This window comes from Anser cygnoides, chromosome 8, assembly GCF_040182565.1.
Source record: "Anser cygnoides isolate HZ-2024a breed goose chromosome 8, Taihu_goose_T2T_genome, whole genome shotgun sequence".
Taxonomy (NCBI): domain Eukaryota; kingdom Metazoa; phylum Chordata; class Aves; order Anseriformes; family Anatidae; genus Anser; species Anser cygnoides.
Window position 1 is genome coordinate 1,879,935 of NC_089880.1, and position 19,191 is coordinate 1,899,125.

Sequence of the window (19,191 nt, forward strand, 5' to 3'; positions counted from 1 at the left end):
GTGGGAGGTGTCAAAGGAAAACTTTGTGGACCATAAAATTTAAGGAATAGAAGACCGAAAAGGATGAAAGGATCAATTTTAAAATAAATTTTAAATGTATTACGTTTAAATTTTTGGCCAAGTTGAAAAAGAGGGAAAAATGTGGGAGCAAACACTAGAACTGAGAAGTACCCGTGATCTGTCAGCTGGTTAGCAGGAAACAGACTTCACATAAATGGAGCTCTTTAAACAAGGCCTGTCCTTGAAATGTGTACCTAAGAAACTTAGATTTGTTAGAGGGGAAACAGCTGATAGTGATTTCTTTTCTTCTGGGCTTATATTGTGAACATTTTATTGCCTTGGATTTATGCAGCTAAGTAAGCTAAATTGAAACCTTTTGGAACAATTCCTTGTTTGAATGGGCTTTAAACGGCACACGGTATTACTAAGTTCTGATACTTTGTTTCTGTGAACTAACATTGTAGTAATAACTTGGAACGTGGTGATGCAAAGGTGGGTACAGTACTGGATTAGGTATTTAAATAATCATTCTGCAGTCATATCTGCTAACACAAAATGGTGAAACAGTCATTGATCCAGCTAAACTGAAAAGTACTTAGGATAAGAAACCACAGAGGTTTTTCTAATCCACTGTTAAAGAAATTTTCTGGAAGGTCTGTCTTATACAAGACTGCCCAAATAATTGTTGTGGTGTGGTTTTTTTTGGTTTGTTTGTTTGTTTTCTGAACCTGTATGATATTTTGTGGTGGTAGTCACTTTAAAATAAGCAAATATTTGAAAATAGAGTTCCTAAAATCCTTAATACAGGATGCAAATAGAACCATTCCGTATTATTGTTATAGCTTTAAGGGAGTCCTGTCCTTGAATTTTTTTCACTGGCATTGTATCACCAAAGTATTTCCAGGGTGTTGGTCATCTTCTTTCCTATTAGACAGGCTAAGCCTGGGTGTGAAAACCAGTGTTCCCCAAGTACTTAATGAAGTCAACTACTTAATGTTCCAGGAACAGCATATATCTGGCAAATGCTGGCAGAGAACGTGACATCATTTTCCATCCGCTGAATGTTCTGAAAAGTGTAGTTCCTTTCCAGGACACTTACCAAGGGAACTCAGTTTGTTTTATGTGTGTATACATAAGGTCAGGAAACTTGTTCAGAAGGAACATTATAGGAGTGGATTCTGTGTCGATGCTTGCATTCCAAAGGTTAAAATAATTGTCCAATGATAAGACTTGTAAACTTACTCTCATCTGCATAGAAATTGTTGTGATCATGCTTATGTACTGCTGGTCACTCACACGGAGTTGAAATATGAGAATAGTGAGAAATTCCACTTTCAATTTGCTTTTGGAGACGAACCATATTACACTATTACGTTGTGGCAGAATTGAATGTCCAAGCCAACCTGGTCCAAGCCCCTTGCTCAAGCTGGGCCACCCAGAGCAGGCTACCCAGGACCATGTCCAGGCGGCTTCTGAATGTCTCCCAGGGGAGAGACCCCCCAGCCTCTCTGGGCAGCCCCTGCCAGTGCTCCGTCACCTGCACAGTAAAGGAGACCTTCCTGTCTTCCAGTTTGTACCCATTGCCTCTTGTAGAAACTCTCATTACTGCAGGTATGCTTTCTGTTTGCTGTTAGTTGTATTCATTCTGCTGCAACAGGAGTGACATTTTGGTCCCACTCAAAGGGAATGGAAGTTGACTTCTATTTGGTTACCAACTGAATGAAAAGTGTGCGGAAGGTGAACTTTGAAAGAAGAAAAATATAATTATTGTAAGTATATACATAAATATGGTTCAAAAAACAATTTTGTAGAAGCTGCATACGAAAAAGTGAAGGTAGTGGAAACAGTGAACAAAGCTACCTCTTGAATGAACCCTAAGTTTTGCAATATGTTTGAATTAAGTAGGAATTCCACTTATTGATTTTGAGTCCATGTTTGTAGCATTGCTTTAAGTGTAGTGGACAAAAAAATAAAATATGAATAATTTAGTTTCTGTTGTCATCAGAGGATTAAACTGTCTGTGCATGGATGCTGTGGACAAGTCAGTACACAATAATGAAAGGAAAGTTAAATAATAAATAAAATATAAACTGCACTTTAGCTACAAAATTCTTGTTTTTATGATGAGAATAGGATCTTTAGGCTACATTTAAAACTAGACCAGAAGTAGCTTTTTTCCCTCAGTAAGAAAATTATCTATTTCTGTCAGTTGCTATCATTCAACATTGTATGTTTTATCTTTCTTTGAGGAAAACAGAAAACACAAATAATAAATCTGTGGAGATGAAAGAAAAATGCCTCTGAATACTAACTTTCCTCTTTGGCCAATAGGAGATACTAAAAAAGGGTCCCAAAGTAGGAGTTGCTTTTATTTCAGAGTTGCAAATGATACTAACCATAATCATATTTTTTCCCCACTAGTATAATTATTTAATTAAAAGGAAGACAACATGAGAGATATTTTTAAATACCACTGCATCATGTTTGTAAGTTAGATTCTTCCAGTTCAAGATTGTCTGTCAAATATTAATGAGTTCTAATGGAAAATTCACTTTAGGACAGTCTTTTGCTTTTAACAAGTTTTTTTTTTTTTTGAAATGTTGAGCTTTTTAAATCATGCTCAAACTAAAGTTGTAAGAAATCAGTGTGTTTTTTTAATGAAACTGAGCATAGTGGCTAAATTAAATAATGGGGATGTAACGTTTATAATTTCTGCACAGTATGGTTGTGTAACTATTTAAATATACCAAAGATTATAATTTTTCTAAGTTCCATAGTATTGCAACTTTAACCTACAACTACACACACACTGTGCTTCAGATCGATTTTCTGGCTAATACTAACTTGCCTGATGGACATGTTTTGCTTCAACGTCTGTGGAAATCCCTGCTGTGATTTAAGATACTTCACTAACAAAACTGCTGTCCCTAGACAAGTATACTGTGTGTAGTGATACACTGGTGAATGAAGGACTCTATCTCAAATTGAGCAAGTAGACAATATGTTGGGGGTAGAACATCCAGAATGACAGTGATTTATTGACTTACTCTGTCAAAATGCCCGAGCACCTTTCAGTAGGGATTTATGCAGTGGATAAATGCAGAAAGTTTTTCAGTTCATCCTATCAACAGAAGCACTACTATTAAGGGATTGATACATTGGCCACAGTCCAGTTACATGTAGAGGCAGATGGTCTACAGGCCACAATGCCTATCTATTTCAATGAGTTTTACTGCTGATCTGTAACACTTGTTGTATTGACTCAGTCAACAACAAAACAGTGACTTCTGTTTAATCAGTTGCATTAGAGGCTTCCGCCATAGGAATATAATTGAAATGGAATCTAAGAGTGTATTCTGGAAAACTCTGCTATATTAAAAGAATGTCATTTCTGATTAGTAACATTTTTATTGCATTGCTAAGCCCATCAAATCTGTAACACAAGTAGTACAAATATATGGTATTTGTTAAGGCAAAAAAAAAGTTCCTTGTGTGTTGACAGAGTAGGACAGATTATAATGGAATGGTTGCACCAATTTAACATGGCTTTGTGTATTTCCAGAGGATTTTTAACACTTTATGAGATGAACTATTAATGAGAATGACTTGCAGCATGACACTGCTATTCAGGTTTTATAAATCTGTTCAAAAGCTTATTTACATCTACGGACAAGGTTTTGTGCTATCTCTTTTGGTTCAGTGCAAGGAGTGGGAAATTTACCGTAGATTGGTGCTGAAGGAGTCTTGGGCTGTTGATGAAATTAAAGTGCCTTGTATTACTGAAACAACTTTAGGGGTGCCTGTCAAAGTGACGGCAGCCTCCTTGGCACTGTCCTATGACTTACCGTTGATCCCAGAAGTGGTTCGACATGCTCAGCTTGGCCATCGGCCTACCTTCTGTAGAAGGACTTGCTCTGGGCTCCCCAGTGGCTCCCGCTTTGACCAGCCTTCCACGGGATCAGTTTGAAGACAACACCCTCTCCTAGCACTTGCCAGCCAGCACTGCTGCGTATGGCACATTTTGAGCCGCTCAGCACTGTGCCGATCCTCTACACCCTATAGAAGCAATCCAAGCAGAGATGACTTCACCTTGGAATGGTAGATACCGAGATGGAAAAAGGTACTCTTTTTCTTAATGCTCCTTGTAACTCCCCAGAACAGAAGATATTTAGGTAATACTGTCCCAAACTGTATTTTTTACAAAAAGAATATGCAGGATGAGAAAAGTGGGAAATACTGTGTCCTTGTAACTTAGTTCCTCTAAGTACTGATTAATTATTCATAAAGATAACTGCTGTCCTACATTCATGAATTCATTTTTCCAGATACATAAGTGACTTGTAAGAGTCTTGCAAGTGTGAGTTTTGAGTGGAAATTAGCCAGACTTCCAAATTAACTTCCGTTATCTGTGACTCGCACGATGGTAGTAATCCCTGCTTTTGATTTAAAGACTTATGTCCACATGACAACAAAAGTGGTTCACAGGCATGCAACTATTAAGGCATTAAACTATATCTGGTGCAGTAAGAAAACCAACCAGTATCCAATTGTTGAGAACGAGTTTGGTTTTTTTGCACTAGTGTAAACTCTCAAATGTACTCATATGTTTGCATAGCAAGGGTGACTCAGCCCAATGTGGAAGAGTAGAGATGATTATGGCCAGGAAAACATGAAGTGCAGAAAAGACAAAATGGTGTATTTAGCTTTTAGCAGCCTGCTCAATGAGGGAGTCCTCAGATAAGAATTTACATCAGCTGCTCTGCTTTCACAGCCATTTGATCACAGGCACAAAAAGAGCCATGATCTTTCACCAGTCCATGCCAAACCCCAGCAACATGCTTTGATGTAGAGTTGTCACTGAAATATTTGTCATTTGTGCCCAAATATTGGTGATAACCTTGAAAACTTTTAGTATTCAAGGTTTTCCTGTTCAGGCAGAGATCTGTTTAATGCTTTGTTGTAGCTGATAGGTAATGATAAATGGCGCTCTGCAGCGTGGCACCTGCACAGTTACATTGCTTCATGTTTTTTAGCATCGTGTCTCCTAAATCAGTCCTCATTGATAATGTGACATGACTTTGTCATAGCGGTGGAGCAAATATGCTTTGGCTATTTTAAGTGCTAATAGTATGTTGCTGGAATGGCTGCTTGATCTTTCAGGCCCTTTACTAGCTATGTTAAATCACCTGAAGTGATGCTTGAGGCTTGCAAACATTTTTATTCTTTGTCAGGTGTAAACAGTGTGTGATTCCAGACCTTCAGCTAAAATGCTTGTGGGATAAAAGCTAGCCATAGTCCAATTGGCGACTATCCAAAGACAGCAGAAAAATGCTTTGGACTTCCTTGCAGGTGGGGACCCTTAGTGAGAGTCTGCTGAAGGCACCTTGGTCAGAAGCTTGTTGGCACCTTCCCTGAAGCACATATGCGGCAGTCTGTGACTGTTTGCTGGGGAAGGAAAAAAATGTGCTGCCGCTATTTGCCACCAGTTCTTGCTTCATTTCCATGTTCTGAAATGAGTGTTCAAGAAACTTTTGTGATCATTATTGCAACTCTGTCATTCTGGTAGAAAAATAGGTATCAGTCATCCTGGTTATGATGAGCTTAAAAAATATTAAGTGCCTGAAGCTAGATGAAAACTGAGAAAATTAAAAGGAAAAGAACTTCTATGTTGTGATGAATATGTTAGTCATTCATAGTGCTCAAACACCTATAGTTGGCAAAAATGTTTATATCCTACTTTCTAAAGCTTTCTGCACAAAGACAGGTGGCACTTGCCTGTTCCTTCATTCTGCTTTAGAATTCTGTTCTTGCTCCACCTCCAAGCATGCCAAACAAGGTAAAGCTTTTCTTCATGAGTGTACAACTGCTTTGCATGATACCGAGTACACTTCCGTGCACCCCTATTCTCTGCACTTCTTCTGTAAGTTTAAGTGACCAATTTTAGAGACTGGAAAGGAAAACAACTCTTAGGTGGTTGTGTTCTGACCGTTGTTTTCAGGTGCATGTTCAGAGGTCTCCAACTTGGTGATATCATATGGGTGGCTTCAAAATTTTAGCTTTTTCAAAGGGGACTGCAGAGTTCATTTTAAACAAGAAGTCCAGAAAGTTTTTCTTGAAGTCCAGTGTATGTAGGGGGGATGGTTTTGTAAGTATTGTAAAGTTTATTTAGACAGACTTTTTGCATCTTTGTTTAGGAAGTGCCAACTAGTGATTTATCACCATACAAAAATTGCCACTCTGCCATCATCTTTTCTGAATGTATTCTGTTGTATTGGTTAAGGTAGGTGTAGAGCTGTGAACAAATCATTCACACAACACTATCAATTTATTACATTTACTCCATGAAATGTGACTGACTTCTAGAAATGTTCTAATTTAGGTCAAACTTCTAAATGTACTTGTCAAATGTTTTTGTAAGGCGACTAATTCATAGAAAGCTTGGGGCTTGAGTAGAAGCACTGAAGCTATGTAAACATTCTGTAGTAGCCAGATGTCACTTAATGGCTTTATAGTAATACCTTGGTCTTCACATGATTTTTTTTTTGAACATGTAGCATATGTGGAATAGCCAGCAAATACAAATTTTATCGCTCAGATATCGTTTGACAATCTTAACACTTTTTAAACTTTACAAAGACCTGTTTACCATATGGTATAAGTGGGTGTGCAGGAAACGACACTGTTTCATGAAGCCTGATCTATACCGTACTACTTTTCCATGAAGTGAGCATGAAAGTTTCCCCTTAACAGCGTGCTGAGGGCACTCCTTTGAAGCACAGGCGTATAACTTTGGACAGTAACATTTGTGTGTGCTTCTGTAGATGATGGTTGTTTGGTTTTAATCACTTAATCCTTTATACTCTCGTATTTGACTTTTTCACAACAGTTTGTTCCACGTTAATGTTGCAACATGTGAAAGAACTAACAGAAAGGCATGATTTTTTTTTTAACTGTTGCAGTAACCAGTCATTATTATTGTCCTAGTATCTCCTGTCCTTTTTATATTCTGCCTTTTTTGAAGATGCTGAGAGTTTCAAGGCAATTCCACGATGCTTAAAGTCGAAATCCTGTATATCATTACATTGAATTAGTCATGAGAGCTTTTTCAGAGCTATGGTCATTGTAGCTGACAAGATAATGATTCCAAAGACTGTTCTGGTTTATTTGCATACAATTATGGTTTAATTGAGTTAGCATGCAAAGATGAGAGCACAGCCTTCAATGCTCTATTGTGCAGTACCTTGAATATACGTTGGACCAGTGTTACTAAGACCATGAAACTTATTACTCAGTGCAAACTGGCAAGTTGTGCTTGCTCGAAAAACAAAAGATTCTGCTTCTGTTCAAACAGCCATTTAAAAGCAGAAAAGTACCTGAGACCAACTGCTTTTCAAATGACAAGTCAGAGCATCATTTAAATGCCAAAAGGACACAGTTTTCCAAGACTAAAGTGTTTGTATACGTGTTCATAAATGTTTAATCCATTGCTTCATCTAGATGCCTTTTTTTTAAATAATTGCTAGAAACTTCTGTGTGTCTCTGAACTTACTTTTCAGTTTTGTCTCCTGCTTATCAGATGATTAATAGCTTAATGACCTTTTTTAAACAAAGGTCATGTAAGAAAAAAAAAATCAACAGCTAAAACTTATTTTCATTTTTTAAGTTTGTTCCTCAGTATTGAATGCCTGGCAGTTTCTCTGACAATAGGAATACTTTTTTCTTCCTTAGCGTGGGCTATAATAGCTGCTCTATATACAGGATGTCTTAAACAGGGTGCAGTAGTTAGGAAATATTTGTAATTTATGAAACTATGTAATTTCACAAACTGCAGTTCCAAAAATATATACATACAAATGCACACACATACGTGTATACGTGGGGAGAGAGAGAGACTGTTTAGCCTGTGAGCTTCGTGGCATAAAGGTTTTGGTATGTTAGTATATTGCTTAAAACTGCGTAAGATTTCTGCTCTTTTAGAGAAATAATATTTTTATTACTCTCTTAACCACAAGGTAGGAGAAAGAAAATTCTGTTGAAACGTATGTAGATCTACAGTAGTGCAGTGTGTTTTGCAGCCTCCTGGCACCAGCACTCAGGAAGTCATGACACCAGTTTATGCCACCAGTCTCTTCTCGTATACAGCCTCGTAAATCTGGAGGAGTGACTTGAAGAGGAGGAACAATGCATTTCCAGGTCTTTGACCCACTCACCTCATCTCCAGACCAACAACCTGAAGTGGCCACTCTGATCTTCTATCAGCAATTTCTGTTTCCCTGCTGATAAAGCATCATGATGCAAAAATCAACCTACAGATTGTCAGCCCTGGTTGGAGGCACTCTGTTTTACTAGATGAAACAGTAACTACTGTAATTCTCACCAGGAAGGAGACAACTCAGTCCTGTCTGTCAAATTACAGAAAAAAAAAGTGGCCTCAGTCCAAACATCACAAATCCCACTGTGAATATTTTGCTTTTGTGGGAGGATTCGTATAGCAGGGTTAGTGCATCAGTCTGTTTTGTGCCACACCATGTCATTACTTCGAGCATCCCTTAAAATCCTACTCAGCAAGTGTCAGTGCTAGGTAGTTATTTAGCATATACATATTAGTGTATACATATTGAAATAGAATCAAAAATAAATGAAAAAATAATTCTTAAAAGTATTATTAATGAAAAAATTTCCGAAACTTATTTTTTGTGTTAAGGAACTGTTTTATTTAATTTAAGTCTTTTATATGCAGCTTTTTTTAAGGGAAGATTGTCTTAATACCAATGACTGCATGGAGATTCTCAGTTGTTACTTGCAGGCTCTCTGAGCTGTGAAGTTTATAGAAGCTATAGACTACCTTGAGCAACTTCTTAAAAGCACATCATTTCGCAAACATTCTGAAATATTCCTGTATGGTGTCTATTTATCTATGGCACTACTTATCTAAATATAGTATTTGTGACCAAGTGACTGCATTTTGTGCCGTGCTGCGTGGGGGCAGTCCCCCAAGTAACCAGACCGGACCCTCATGTATCTTACAAATGTAATGGTATGAAGCCTGACAGCATGTGACTCTGCAGTTATATACAACGTCTGCCAAGCAGCCCTGCTAAGAATTTGTGGTTAAAATATTCTTAGTTACTTTAAGGTGAATTTTATACCTCTTTTATATTTCATTCATACAAGGAACCATACAACTTCTACGAGATTAACATTTAGGAGCTTTTTGGTAAAGATAAAAATATTTTTTCCTTTTTATATGTAAATTTGCATTTTGTTCTGAAATTTGCCTACGGTAGGTAGCATCAGTATACAACTGATTAGAGGCATACAAACTAGTAGCCCATTTTTTTTTCTATTTAAACTTTTTTAGTTTCACTATATCTTAATAAGATTAAATATTTCAGTACAGCTCATACATATTGTATATAATGTATATAATCTTATGTATTGTACTGTAAAAAACCAAGTGTGACGTTATAAACCACCTTTCTTCAGTACAGTGGTTTGAACTTTTACAAGCCTTGCTTTTTTACATCTAATACTGCAAGGTCTCTTTTCTGTATCAAAAAAAAAAAGTTGGTTTGTTTTTTTTTTTCCACAGATTGTCACAAATTAGTCCAGTTTTCAAGAACACTCAGACAAGCCCAACGTACACACAGTTCCTGACCACGTTGCTAGAAGAACTGCATTTCAAAAATAAAGATCTGGAAAGTTTAACAAGAATATTTAGGAAGGACAGCCTACCTGAATGGTCAGTCACTTTTAAGCTATTCTGCATTTCATAAAACTAAGCAAATTGATTATTTTAATTTCCAGCATTTTGTAAGTATGCATAGTAACTATAGATCATATCAACCTTAGTAGAAAATGTGTAAAGTACATTTTAAAGTATAGAAATATATATGGTATGGAAATGAGTGTCATGATTCTGTCACTTACAGTAAATGCCAGCTGCTTATTACTTATCACTTTAATCTTTTGAGAATATATAGTTGTTTTATATGTAGTTGGCTTACTGCAATTTTGGGAGGAATTTTTACTCAAGTTCTATAAGGATTTACAACCAAAAAAAAAAAAAACACAAGTGGCTACAATGGCTAAGTCTCAGCAAAATGTAATTGTTATATTTAGTCTATGTGATACAAAGTTAAGCTAAAAGCTACACATTTTTTTGCAATAAGGCTGAGACCTCATTTTGCATTCTAGATAGGTGGGGAAAAAAATGAGAGCACATACCTTATGTATGCTGACATTCAACTGATTCAATAAATCTAGCATTATAGTATTTAATTAAATAATTTGAGTATTAATATTACTGATCTCAGTCCTTTGTTCCCCACAGAACAAAACAATCATCTTTACATCTCCCGCTATCTGAAATAAGGGCATGGAGAACAAAAAAGAACCTTCAATTGTTGGATATTTTAAAATGAAAAATAAAATAAAGAATTCATTGTACTTGCACTTTTGCTTTCTTATGAAGAAGAACTTTGAAGTCTTTTGCAGAAGCTGACTCAGTAACAGCAATTCTTCAAGGTATGCATAAAAACTAGTTAAAATGTGGATGGTCTGAAGACTGTATTTAAAAGCAGTAGAAGGGAACCCGGATTTTTTTGGTTTGGATTTTTGTTTAGGAAATTTTGACTCAAATTTGCCTACAGGAACTGGGGAAAGAAAGAAAAAAATCTTGGGGGTTAAGAACACCGCTGCCTTTTTTCCAGTTGACTGAGTGCAGGGAGCAGTATTCTTTAAGAATGATGAAGATGATACACAAAGATGTTTGATCTATTGTCGGTTTATCTTGCTACTTCTAAAAAAAGGTGTGGTCTTTGAACTTGTGTAAAAGATTTCTAAACATTCTCTATTCGTTACTCATTTGGACTTCAAAATAGGTTTATTTAAAATTTATTTTTTAAAGACTAATTTTTGGCTTTCTGTAGTAATTTCATTTAAAATAGCTGCGTTGTTTAGATTGTGTTCAAACTTGCTCCTATTACTAAGTGATTATGAAATGCAATTTAAGACTAATCCACTGGTAATTCTTAATGGTGCAATATACCATCTAAAGGCACAGTGCTCAGTTCATTGACACTGTTTTTTGAGAGACTTGAAAATGAAGTTGTAACTGACTATTTAGTCTGCAGCAAATGCCAGCAGTAGTTAAGACTGAAGCAAGACTTATCAGGACTACTGTATAGCAACTCTATTTAAAAAACAAAGTTTATTCCTTTGTCTTTCTTCCATAATTGGACACTGAAAGTAAACTCTGCACCTCCTTTATTGCTTGGTAGTTCCTTCACGATAAATGAGATAAATATGTTGATTCTCCCTGACACACAGAAGCCCATGCAGCTTTTTTCAGTGGCAGCTCAATTGTACAGTAGTATATTTAGGTGATGCCTGAGTTTTCCTAACATACCTTGTAATGGGAAGTCATGTTCAGTTTAGCTTGTAAAAGCACTGATTAAGAACGAAGAAAACCTTAATGCAGAGTTCAAGCTATGCATTTTTCTAAGTATGCAATAGGAGGAAAAAAATACCCATCATGATCAGAGCATCTGATGTCAAATTCATCAGAATGCATGCTGTAATTTAGTTAGTTTTTTTTTTTTTATACCGTGATGGAAAACTTTTTACTAGATACATATGCAAAGAAGGGACAAGACCTCAACAAAAGATAAGCTTTTAGAAGACTGAGTAATAGGTAAGATACACTGAGCAAAACTTTAATCTTTAATTTAATTCTATTTAGTTCTGATTTAGAAAGGTAGGTAGTTATAGGTATTATTTCCCTGTAGATTCTGAGCCAGCCACTGTTCTGGTCTGTGGATGTTTACCTTGGGACGTAGAGATTATAACTGCCCCATAACAATGCTGCTATTTGGTGTTTAAAATGCCCATCAAACTGGGAATATAAACGTGTTTCATCAGGTTTGCTGTCTCACATTTGAAAAGTTTTTACATTTCCTGTCAGTTTAGTGGTTTGGTTTTTTTTGTTTGGTTGTTTTTTTGTTTTTTTTTTTGCTATTTTTAGGCCTGGTCTTCAGCACTTACTGTGTTGGAAACACATATTTGTAATAAGACTGAACAGGTCACACGTCCAAAGATCTCTTTGTCAGGGTTCACTGTAACTGCTTTTACTTTCTGAGTTAGCAGCTCAAAAAAAGTAAGCTACCAGGATTTTTGCATCTCCTCCCGGGCAGCTGGACAGTAAGCTCACTCATTCTTTTCCTTGTGTTTAGTGAACAGAATAACTTTTCTCCTTCCATGACCTTCTTACCCAGTCCAGAGGAAATACTTCTGTGATAAGCTGGAAGTGCCCTGAAGGGATATTCTTCACTTACCTATAATGATCTTATCTCCCTTCAGTAAAACTTGTGTAAATAAATGCAGAAAGCGTACATATACCCATTACTTTCAGTAGTGGGAAGGCTGTAGACTCATTTCAAGAGGATCTTTCATACTACCAGCCTTAACCAGTTGTACAAAGAGCACAAACTCGAGCACCAAAAATTAAGTTCATTTATGTAGTTTTCTTATGAGCATGTTTTGTAACAGCTTAACTGCTTAGAAATGTTCAAATCTAGACCTCGTGAGCTTAAAGCTAGTTTCTGCTACAACTATCTGTCATTTAGCTGATCTGTCTTTTTCAGCTCACTTTTTTTTTTCCTTCTCATTTTGGTTCTGTTTTTAGGCAGATGGTTTCTTTGTGGCCTGGTTGCTATGCTTAACGTTTTTCTTCCTATGTTTGTTGAACAGGTGAGAACAAGTGACACTAGGCAAAAAGGTGGGTTTGAGCCTCATCTCAGATATACTAAATTTAGTGGCTCACTTGTAAAAGCCTCCATTTCTGAATGAGCTAGACAAAGCCATCAGTTACTTAGATCATAAGGATCACTAAGTCCTGGTAGTTCATTACAATAGCTAAGTAAATTATCCAATTCTGTGTGCCATGGGACCTGTGGCAAGGCAAATACAGTATGATGGGGTTTTTTTGTTTGTTTTTAAGGGGGGGAGGCGTTTTACATCTCTCTATATGAGAAGTAATTTCAGAAAGAAAACAGTGTTAATAAAGCCACGTATATAAGGAAAATCAATAGTTGTTCAAGGTTCTGCGACAGTCTTCGTGTTAATAAAAGAGGATGGAGTAAAAGCTTTTGTCACACAGCTCAGGCCACAGCCTTGTAAATGCTGTCACTGTAACTACTGCACTCCATAACACTGCATTTCCTAGCACAGAGATCAATCCCTTCACTGCTACAGTTCAGTTCTTTGAGCCTGTTGACCAAACTTGCTGATTCTTCATGGGAAAGAAGGGGACTCCGTGGTTATTTAGTCTCTATTTCAGGGAAGTGAACAGGTCATAATGTAAATTATCAGGTATTTGAATTACAGGTTAAGTTGCATCTCGATGGAGTTTGCAAATCATGTGCTTACATAAGGTAATCAAAAATTCTGCATTAAAACAAGCAGGAGAGCTTGATTTATTTCACTGAAGACTATCAAAACAAAAAGGTGCCATAGTAAATCTAAAGCAACAGAACTGACATGATTCTGCTGCCATCTAAACCCAGGACTGGAAAATTTTATCTGCCCAGTTTTTAAAGAGTGATGCAGGGAGCAACAGAGAGCATGGTGCCTGCATGAGATGCATCTGGGGCCTCAAGGCTGCATCACACAGCGCCTAGATGGTCACCTGGATTTTCACTCTTCACTCTCAGTGAGTAGTGTGATGCAGCTGTTGTAGGTGTGTGGGGTTTGTTCAGTGGTGGTGGTGAATCCTGTGTATCTTAGTGCTGAACCTGCATGCCCTACCCACTTCTCCTTGGGCTGAAGGAATCTGAACTCCACAAAACACAAGAGGGGCTGAGCAGCTCCGCTTGACGGTGAGTCTTAGCTGACCCTTAACCACTGGACAGAAAAGAACTGACACGCATCAGGGAGAAGAAGAAAGAGATAAGCAGAAAGTGGTATTCACACCTTCTATATTTAGTTATCCACCCATAGCTACCTGCCAGTCTACTTCAGAGAGAACTGATGCTTGTAATGTACGTTCTCTAAGTCATACCTTACTGCGCCGTATGAAACAGGTGCCTCTCCCCCTGTTTCCTGGTGGCAGAAAGAAAGCAGATAGAAGTCAGCAGAGAGCTTCGACCATAGCTGACTCTCACTGGAGCCATTTATTTAGTAATTAAAGGCCTGCCACTGCCAAGCAGGGTTTCTGAGCAGCCTGATCCTGTTCGGTTACTGTGATGGCTACCATCTCACACAGAATTGTTTTTCTTGTCCTGTAAGAGTTAAAACAAAAAGAATTGAAGAAGTGAATGACAGTCTTTTGGAAAAAAATTAATGTCACTGTCTTGAAAGTACGTCCAGGAGGTAACAGTCTCGTTCTACAGCTTGCCTCTACACTTTCCACACTTTCTGTTTATTTCTGCAATTGTGTACGAACATCCACTACTGTGGGTGGCAATTAGCTTGATCTCACTGGGGTAATGGGTAACGCTGCTGTCATTTCCAACGAGTATTAAATATTGAAAACCCAGAACCAGCCTCTCTTTGGCAAGTCTTAAGTTTCCGTAAGTGGCAGATGGTATATAAGGCAGGGCTAGGCACTTGTAAAGCTCTGTTTCTCAACTGCATTGCTACCACCTGACAGCCAGTCCTCCTCTGGTTAGAGTCAGAGGAAGTAGGTGTGCCTGCCATTAGCAAAGACAAAGTAATAGTACTAGAGACATTGCCTCCTGTGATCCTTCTTTTTGTGACTCTTCATCTTAGAACCACTTCTCCACACAGACTGCAGGCAGCTTCAGGAAGTGGGCTGCCTGGAAGGTGCTCTAGGATGAACTCGGGCATGTGTTGGGCTAAACAGGATTTGGTTAGGTGGGGGGAGAGATCTGGAAACCTAAGCCTTTAAGCAGTCGTCGTTTAAGCACTCTGGCTTGAAAAAGCAAGTAAAAGCCTACATTGCCGCAGTGACCGATCTGGATGTATGTGATTCATGTTAGTCATTCCCCCTTGGTTGCTAGAAACTACAGGGCAAGGCACAACAAAACAGAGCAGACTAGCAAAAATGAGCACCAATTAGCAAGAAGAAAGTTGTGTAAGAAGCACAAGCCTTATCAATCAGGAATGCAATAACCATGGTCCTCGCAACACTTGAGATGTCCACTAACTTTTTTTTACCATGCTATCCTGCAGCTCACCCAAGAGAAGGGCTCCCTAACCAGACACCTTTCCAAGCACAGGCTTGAGCTGACACCTTGGTGCTCATAAGGCAGCCACATCCCACCACTCCAAAACCTCCTCCCTCCAAAGTCAGTCCCTGGGATGCTTTGGTTGCCTTTGCTTTGTAGCCAAAGTCTTCAGGACATTTTGCAAGCTGAGATTACCTGCAGGAACTGCATGCAAAGATCAGAGAACAATGCCAGTGCATTGGTACATCCTGCATCACTGCAAACCACATCAAATCAGTGCCATTTCTGGTGCTTCTTAGCCTCTTAAGATTCCTGGTATGTGTAACTGAATTGAAGAGGGAGTGGGACAGCAGCAGCTTCCTGAGAAGTCCGATGATTTGGTTAGAATTAGTCATCGCCACGGCGAGGCTGATTGACTTTGGATACAGCTTTAATCAGCTACAAACACAACAGGATTTACATCATAAATCTTGCCTTTCTGTTTTACTCAAATGGGAGTGTCTACAAATCAGGTTAGTATTATTTAACAGTAAAGTAGTTAGTTAAGTAACAAACAACAAAAAAAGATGGTAAGTGGTAGTATTATCTAAGAAGCCAGAACAACCTTGCCTACAGCTGCCAGCTAAGATCTGACTCATCTAAGCTATTTTATAGTAACCATATGTTAGGTATGTGTATCTCACCTATTATGCAAAAAAAAAAAAAAAAGATAACATTTCCTAATCAGGCTTTGCCACTGAGCAGGATTTTCCGTGAACTTCTCGGTATTGCAAGCACTATCCACAGCCTGTTGCTGACACTCCTGATTTGTTAATTTAACAAATCGAATAAATGGCTATAAATCTGTGGCTAGTACTGACTCAGCAGGGTCATTTTAAAACATCATTCCATGTTAAAAGGTAACTTCAGAATACATGCACTTCTTGTACAGAAAAGCTGGGTGTTTCAAGTTGGTCTGGAAGCAGGAGCTACCCCATGATACGTTTAAAAAAAAAAAAACCTATCTGAGGCAACACAAGCAGTCATACAGTACAGTCACTTGCACAGCCAGAAAAGAGAGGGTGAAGAATAATCATGGTGTTTTAACAAAGGCAGACAACATTATAAATGCCCTTGTCTGTTATTTTTTAGCCAGATTTACATACGGGTCACTTCTACACAGAAAGCTGCCTCAGCCTACACAGCTCTGCAATTCGAACTTACTCCGTCTTGGCTGAATGTCTACATGCACTGGTCAAACTTCCGTCTGTTCGAACTATTCCTAGGCTCTTGCTGCAGTACCCAGGTACTCTGAAGCACGGGGGGATGAAGCCATGGTCCCAACGCTCCCTCCTGTTCTCTGAAGGGCAGTAATTTTACTGCTCAACGCCCTGACAACAAAGCTCCCATTGACATAACTGAGAGTGAGCTGTTGTCCTGGCAATTGTATCTCTTCTTTAGAAATCATGATTTATTTATTTATTTTATTAAGAGAAGCCCTTCACTTAAAAGCTTTTTTGAATGCATTCTTTTTTTTGACACTGTGGGCGGCTGCTAAATAAAAAATAAAATAAAAAACGAAGTGGATATTCTTGATGCTTAAGATCCTTGGCTTTTTATAAAATGTCACAACTATAACTGTAGTTAAACTGTTTCTTTCTTATTATGATAATTTTCCAGAGGGCATTTGAAAGCTTGACAAACAAGTAATTTTACAGATAGCATGTTAGCCCTCAACAGCTCTGGGTCAAATGAATGTCATCTCTGCTAACTGTTTCTAAGATCCTCCCAAGCTCTGCTTCTTTGTGCGCTGAACATTTGATGCTTCTTGTTTTTCTTCTATAACCACAGATGTGCCCTCTTCAAAAAAACTCACAATCTCAAAAAGCTAAACTGACTAGCTGAGTGTCAAACCACACACCCCAAGCAGCAAGCAGTGCTGAAGAAAAACAGAATCACGCTTGAAGAAAAACAGAAGAAATCACACAAATTGTTTCCAAAGAATGAATCTGAAACATTTTTGACTTGGCACAAGCCCTGTTTTTTATGTACATGAGGATTTTGAGCTTTTACACTCATTTACTGTATAAGCAGAGGCTGCTCTCTGAAAGAGGTGAAGCTGAACAACACTTTGCACTTTCCTGTTAGGCTTAATTCTCTCTGAGCCAAACCGGGACCGAGAGGGGGCTCCTGGTTTGCCAGCGAGCAGCCCGGGCGCCTGCAAGAGGCATGGGGCAAGCAAGGCCACGAGTGCGAGGTCCCTGCACGCTGCAGAGCCTCTCTGCTTTGCTAGCACTAAGGTGACAAATATTTACAAGCTAGCTTGGCAGCAATGCCTTCAGTCACCAACCAGGAGTCACAATGCTGCTACACAAAGGAGGACATGGAGGAGCAGTGGGGAGGTCATTTTCACACTGAAAAAATGCGTAAGATCAGCTAGCTGGTTTCTTAATTATTCTGTCAAACAGACCGTGCAGCGTGCTGGCACCTCGTCTCTGCAGTTCAGAACTTGTCACAGCATTAAACACAATTTAAAAGCACAGCTACACGTGTGTACTTGGCTGCCTTGAAGTCTGGTAGCGTGCAACGGTAAGATGGCACTGCTGTGCAGGTTTCACTGAAACAAGCACTTTTTTTTTTTTTAAAAATCTGGTGATTCAAAGGTAAGACATCAATCTGCAGTTTTGGTATTTGACTGCTGATCTTCTGTAAGATCTGTAAAGTAAGAGCAATGCTGGATCCTGGGTTCCATCAGTTATATTTTAAGTGTCCGAGTCAAAAGCACAGAATTTTTTCCTAGTTCATCTCTATCTGATAACCTTGACTACAGAAGAGGAGACGCCTGAAGCAAAGCTGATGAAGTCACCAGTACTAAGAAGTACGAGTGCTGGGGGGGCACAACAGCACAGATACATATCTTCACATTCCTGTTTCCTTTGCAAACAGGAGGAAGGAAGTTCCCTGCAGGTTAGCCCAAGAGTATACTGTCTTACAGCCTGAGAGCTAGCAAAATGCCGTTTCCAAGAGCCACGGGCTGTCAGAAGTACCAATTTCAGTATTTTACGGATGATGCACTCACTTCATCAGGCTTTTCTATACCCAGCGTTACTGAAAGCCTTTTGCTAAAAGTTCACAACTACGTATTGCAGTGTTCAGAGCTGCACTCACCCCACCCCATTTCCTCTCTCGGCTTTGCTCATCTCGTCCCTCCTCTTCCAAGGCTTTCGGGGGTCTTCTCACCCCTGTGCCTTGCCAGCCCTCTCCCCGGCCCGTTGGCTGTATCAGCCTCCTGGACAGCTCACGCCCAGCACCTCGCTCCCAGCTCCCTGTCCTCGGGGCACAGCCATGTGGGCTCAGCCCCTCTGCCCCTGAGCACCTGCAGGGAATCCACCACGGTGCTCACTATCCCAAAAAATGGACAACTGCCTCCTCTCTGCCTTTGGCCAGACAGAAGACTTTCACAGGCCACATGCTGCGTGCCCATCACACCCACGGCCTCCAGCACCAGGAGGGCACTGCCACGCTGCGGGTCACCTCCCCTCGGGTGTATGAGGGCCGCTGGACATGCAAAGAGGACTTCTGTAATGATTCTTACAGCAGCATCTATAGATTATTATGAAACTTGTTTATAAAACAGATATGAATCACCCAACAGCTAAAGCAGTGCTCCTGTGCGGGGCTGATTAAGATTTTTTTATGCAACTTCTTTAATCAGAAGAGGCCTACTTGGTTGAAAATGAAACTTCAGCAGGAAAAGGTTGGTTTTGATTAATTTCTCAACTTGAAAAAGTGTCCAAGTTGACAGTATGTTTCAGTTCAACATTTCTAAACACAAAAAAGAAAATCAAGATTAATGTCATCTTAAAATGAAAAGTCACTTTAATTTCACTATGATCAACTGGTTTCCAGCCATTTTAACACATTTCACAGTATTTTTCCCCAAAATTTATATTTCCATTTCTCTAACCAAATTGTACAGGAAAAAAAATGTAAATACTTTTTGTAGGTTAGCTTCTATAAAGAA

General features: G+C 38.8%; 1 protein-coding gene across 1 annotated transcript in view; it reads left to right on the plus strand.

Annotated features, from left to right (window-relative positions):
• Positions 1-10,449, plus strand: part of RPAP2 (RNA polymerase II associated protein 2) — a 37,104-nt gene extending 26,655 nt beyond the window's left edge. Inside the window, exons 12-13 of the mRNA XM_048067074.2 lie at positions 9,593-9,742; positions 10,334-10,449. Coding sequence (XP_047923031.1) covers positions 9,593-9,742; position 10,334 — 151 coding nt within the window. The 3' untranslated portion in view covers positions 10,335-10,449. The remainder of the gene's footprint in view (positions 1-9,592; positions 9,743-10,333) is intronic.
• The last annotated feature ends 8,742 nt before the right edge of the window (positions 10,450-19,191 follow it).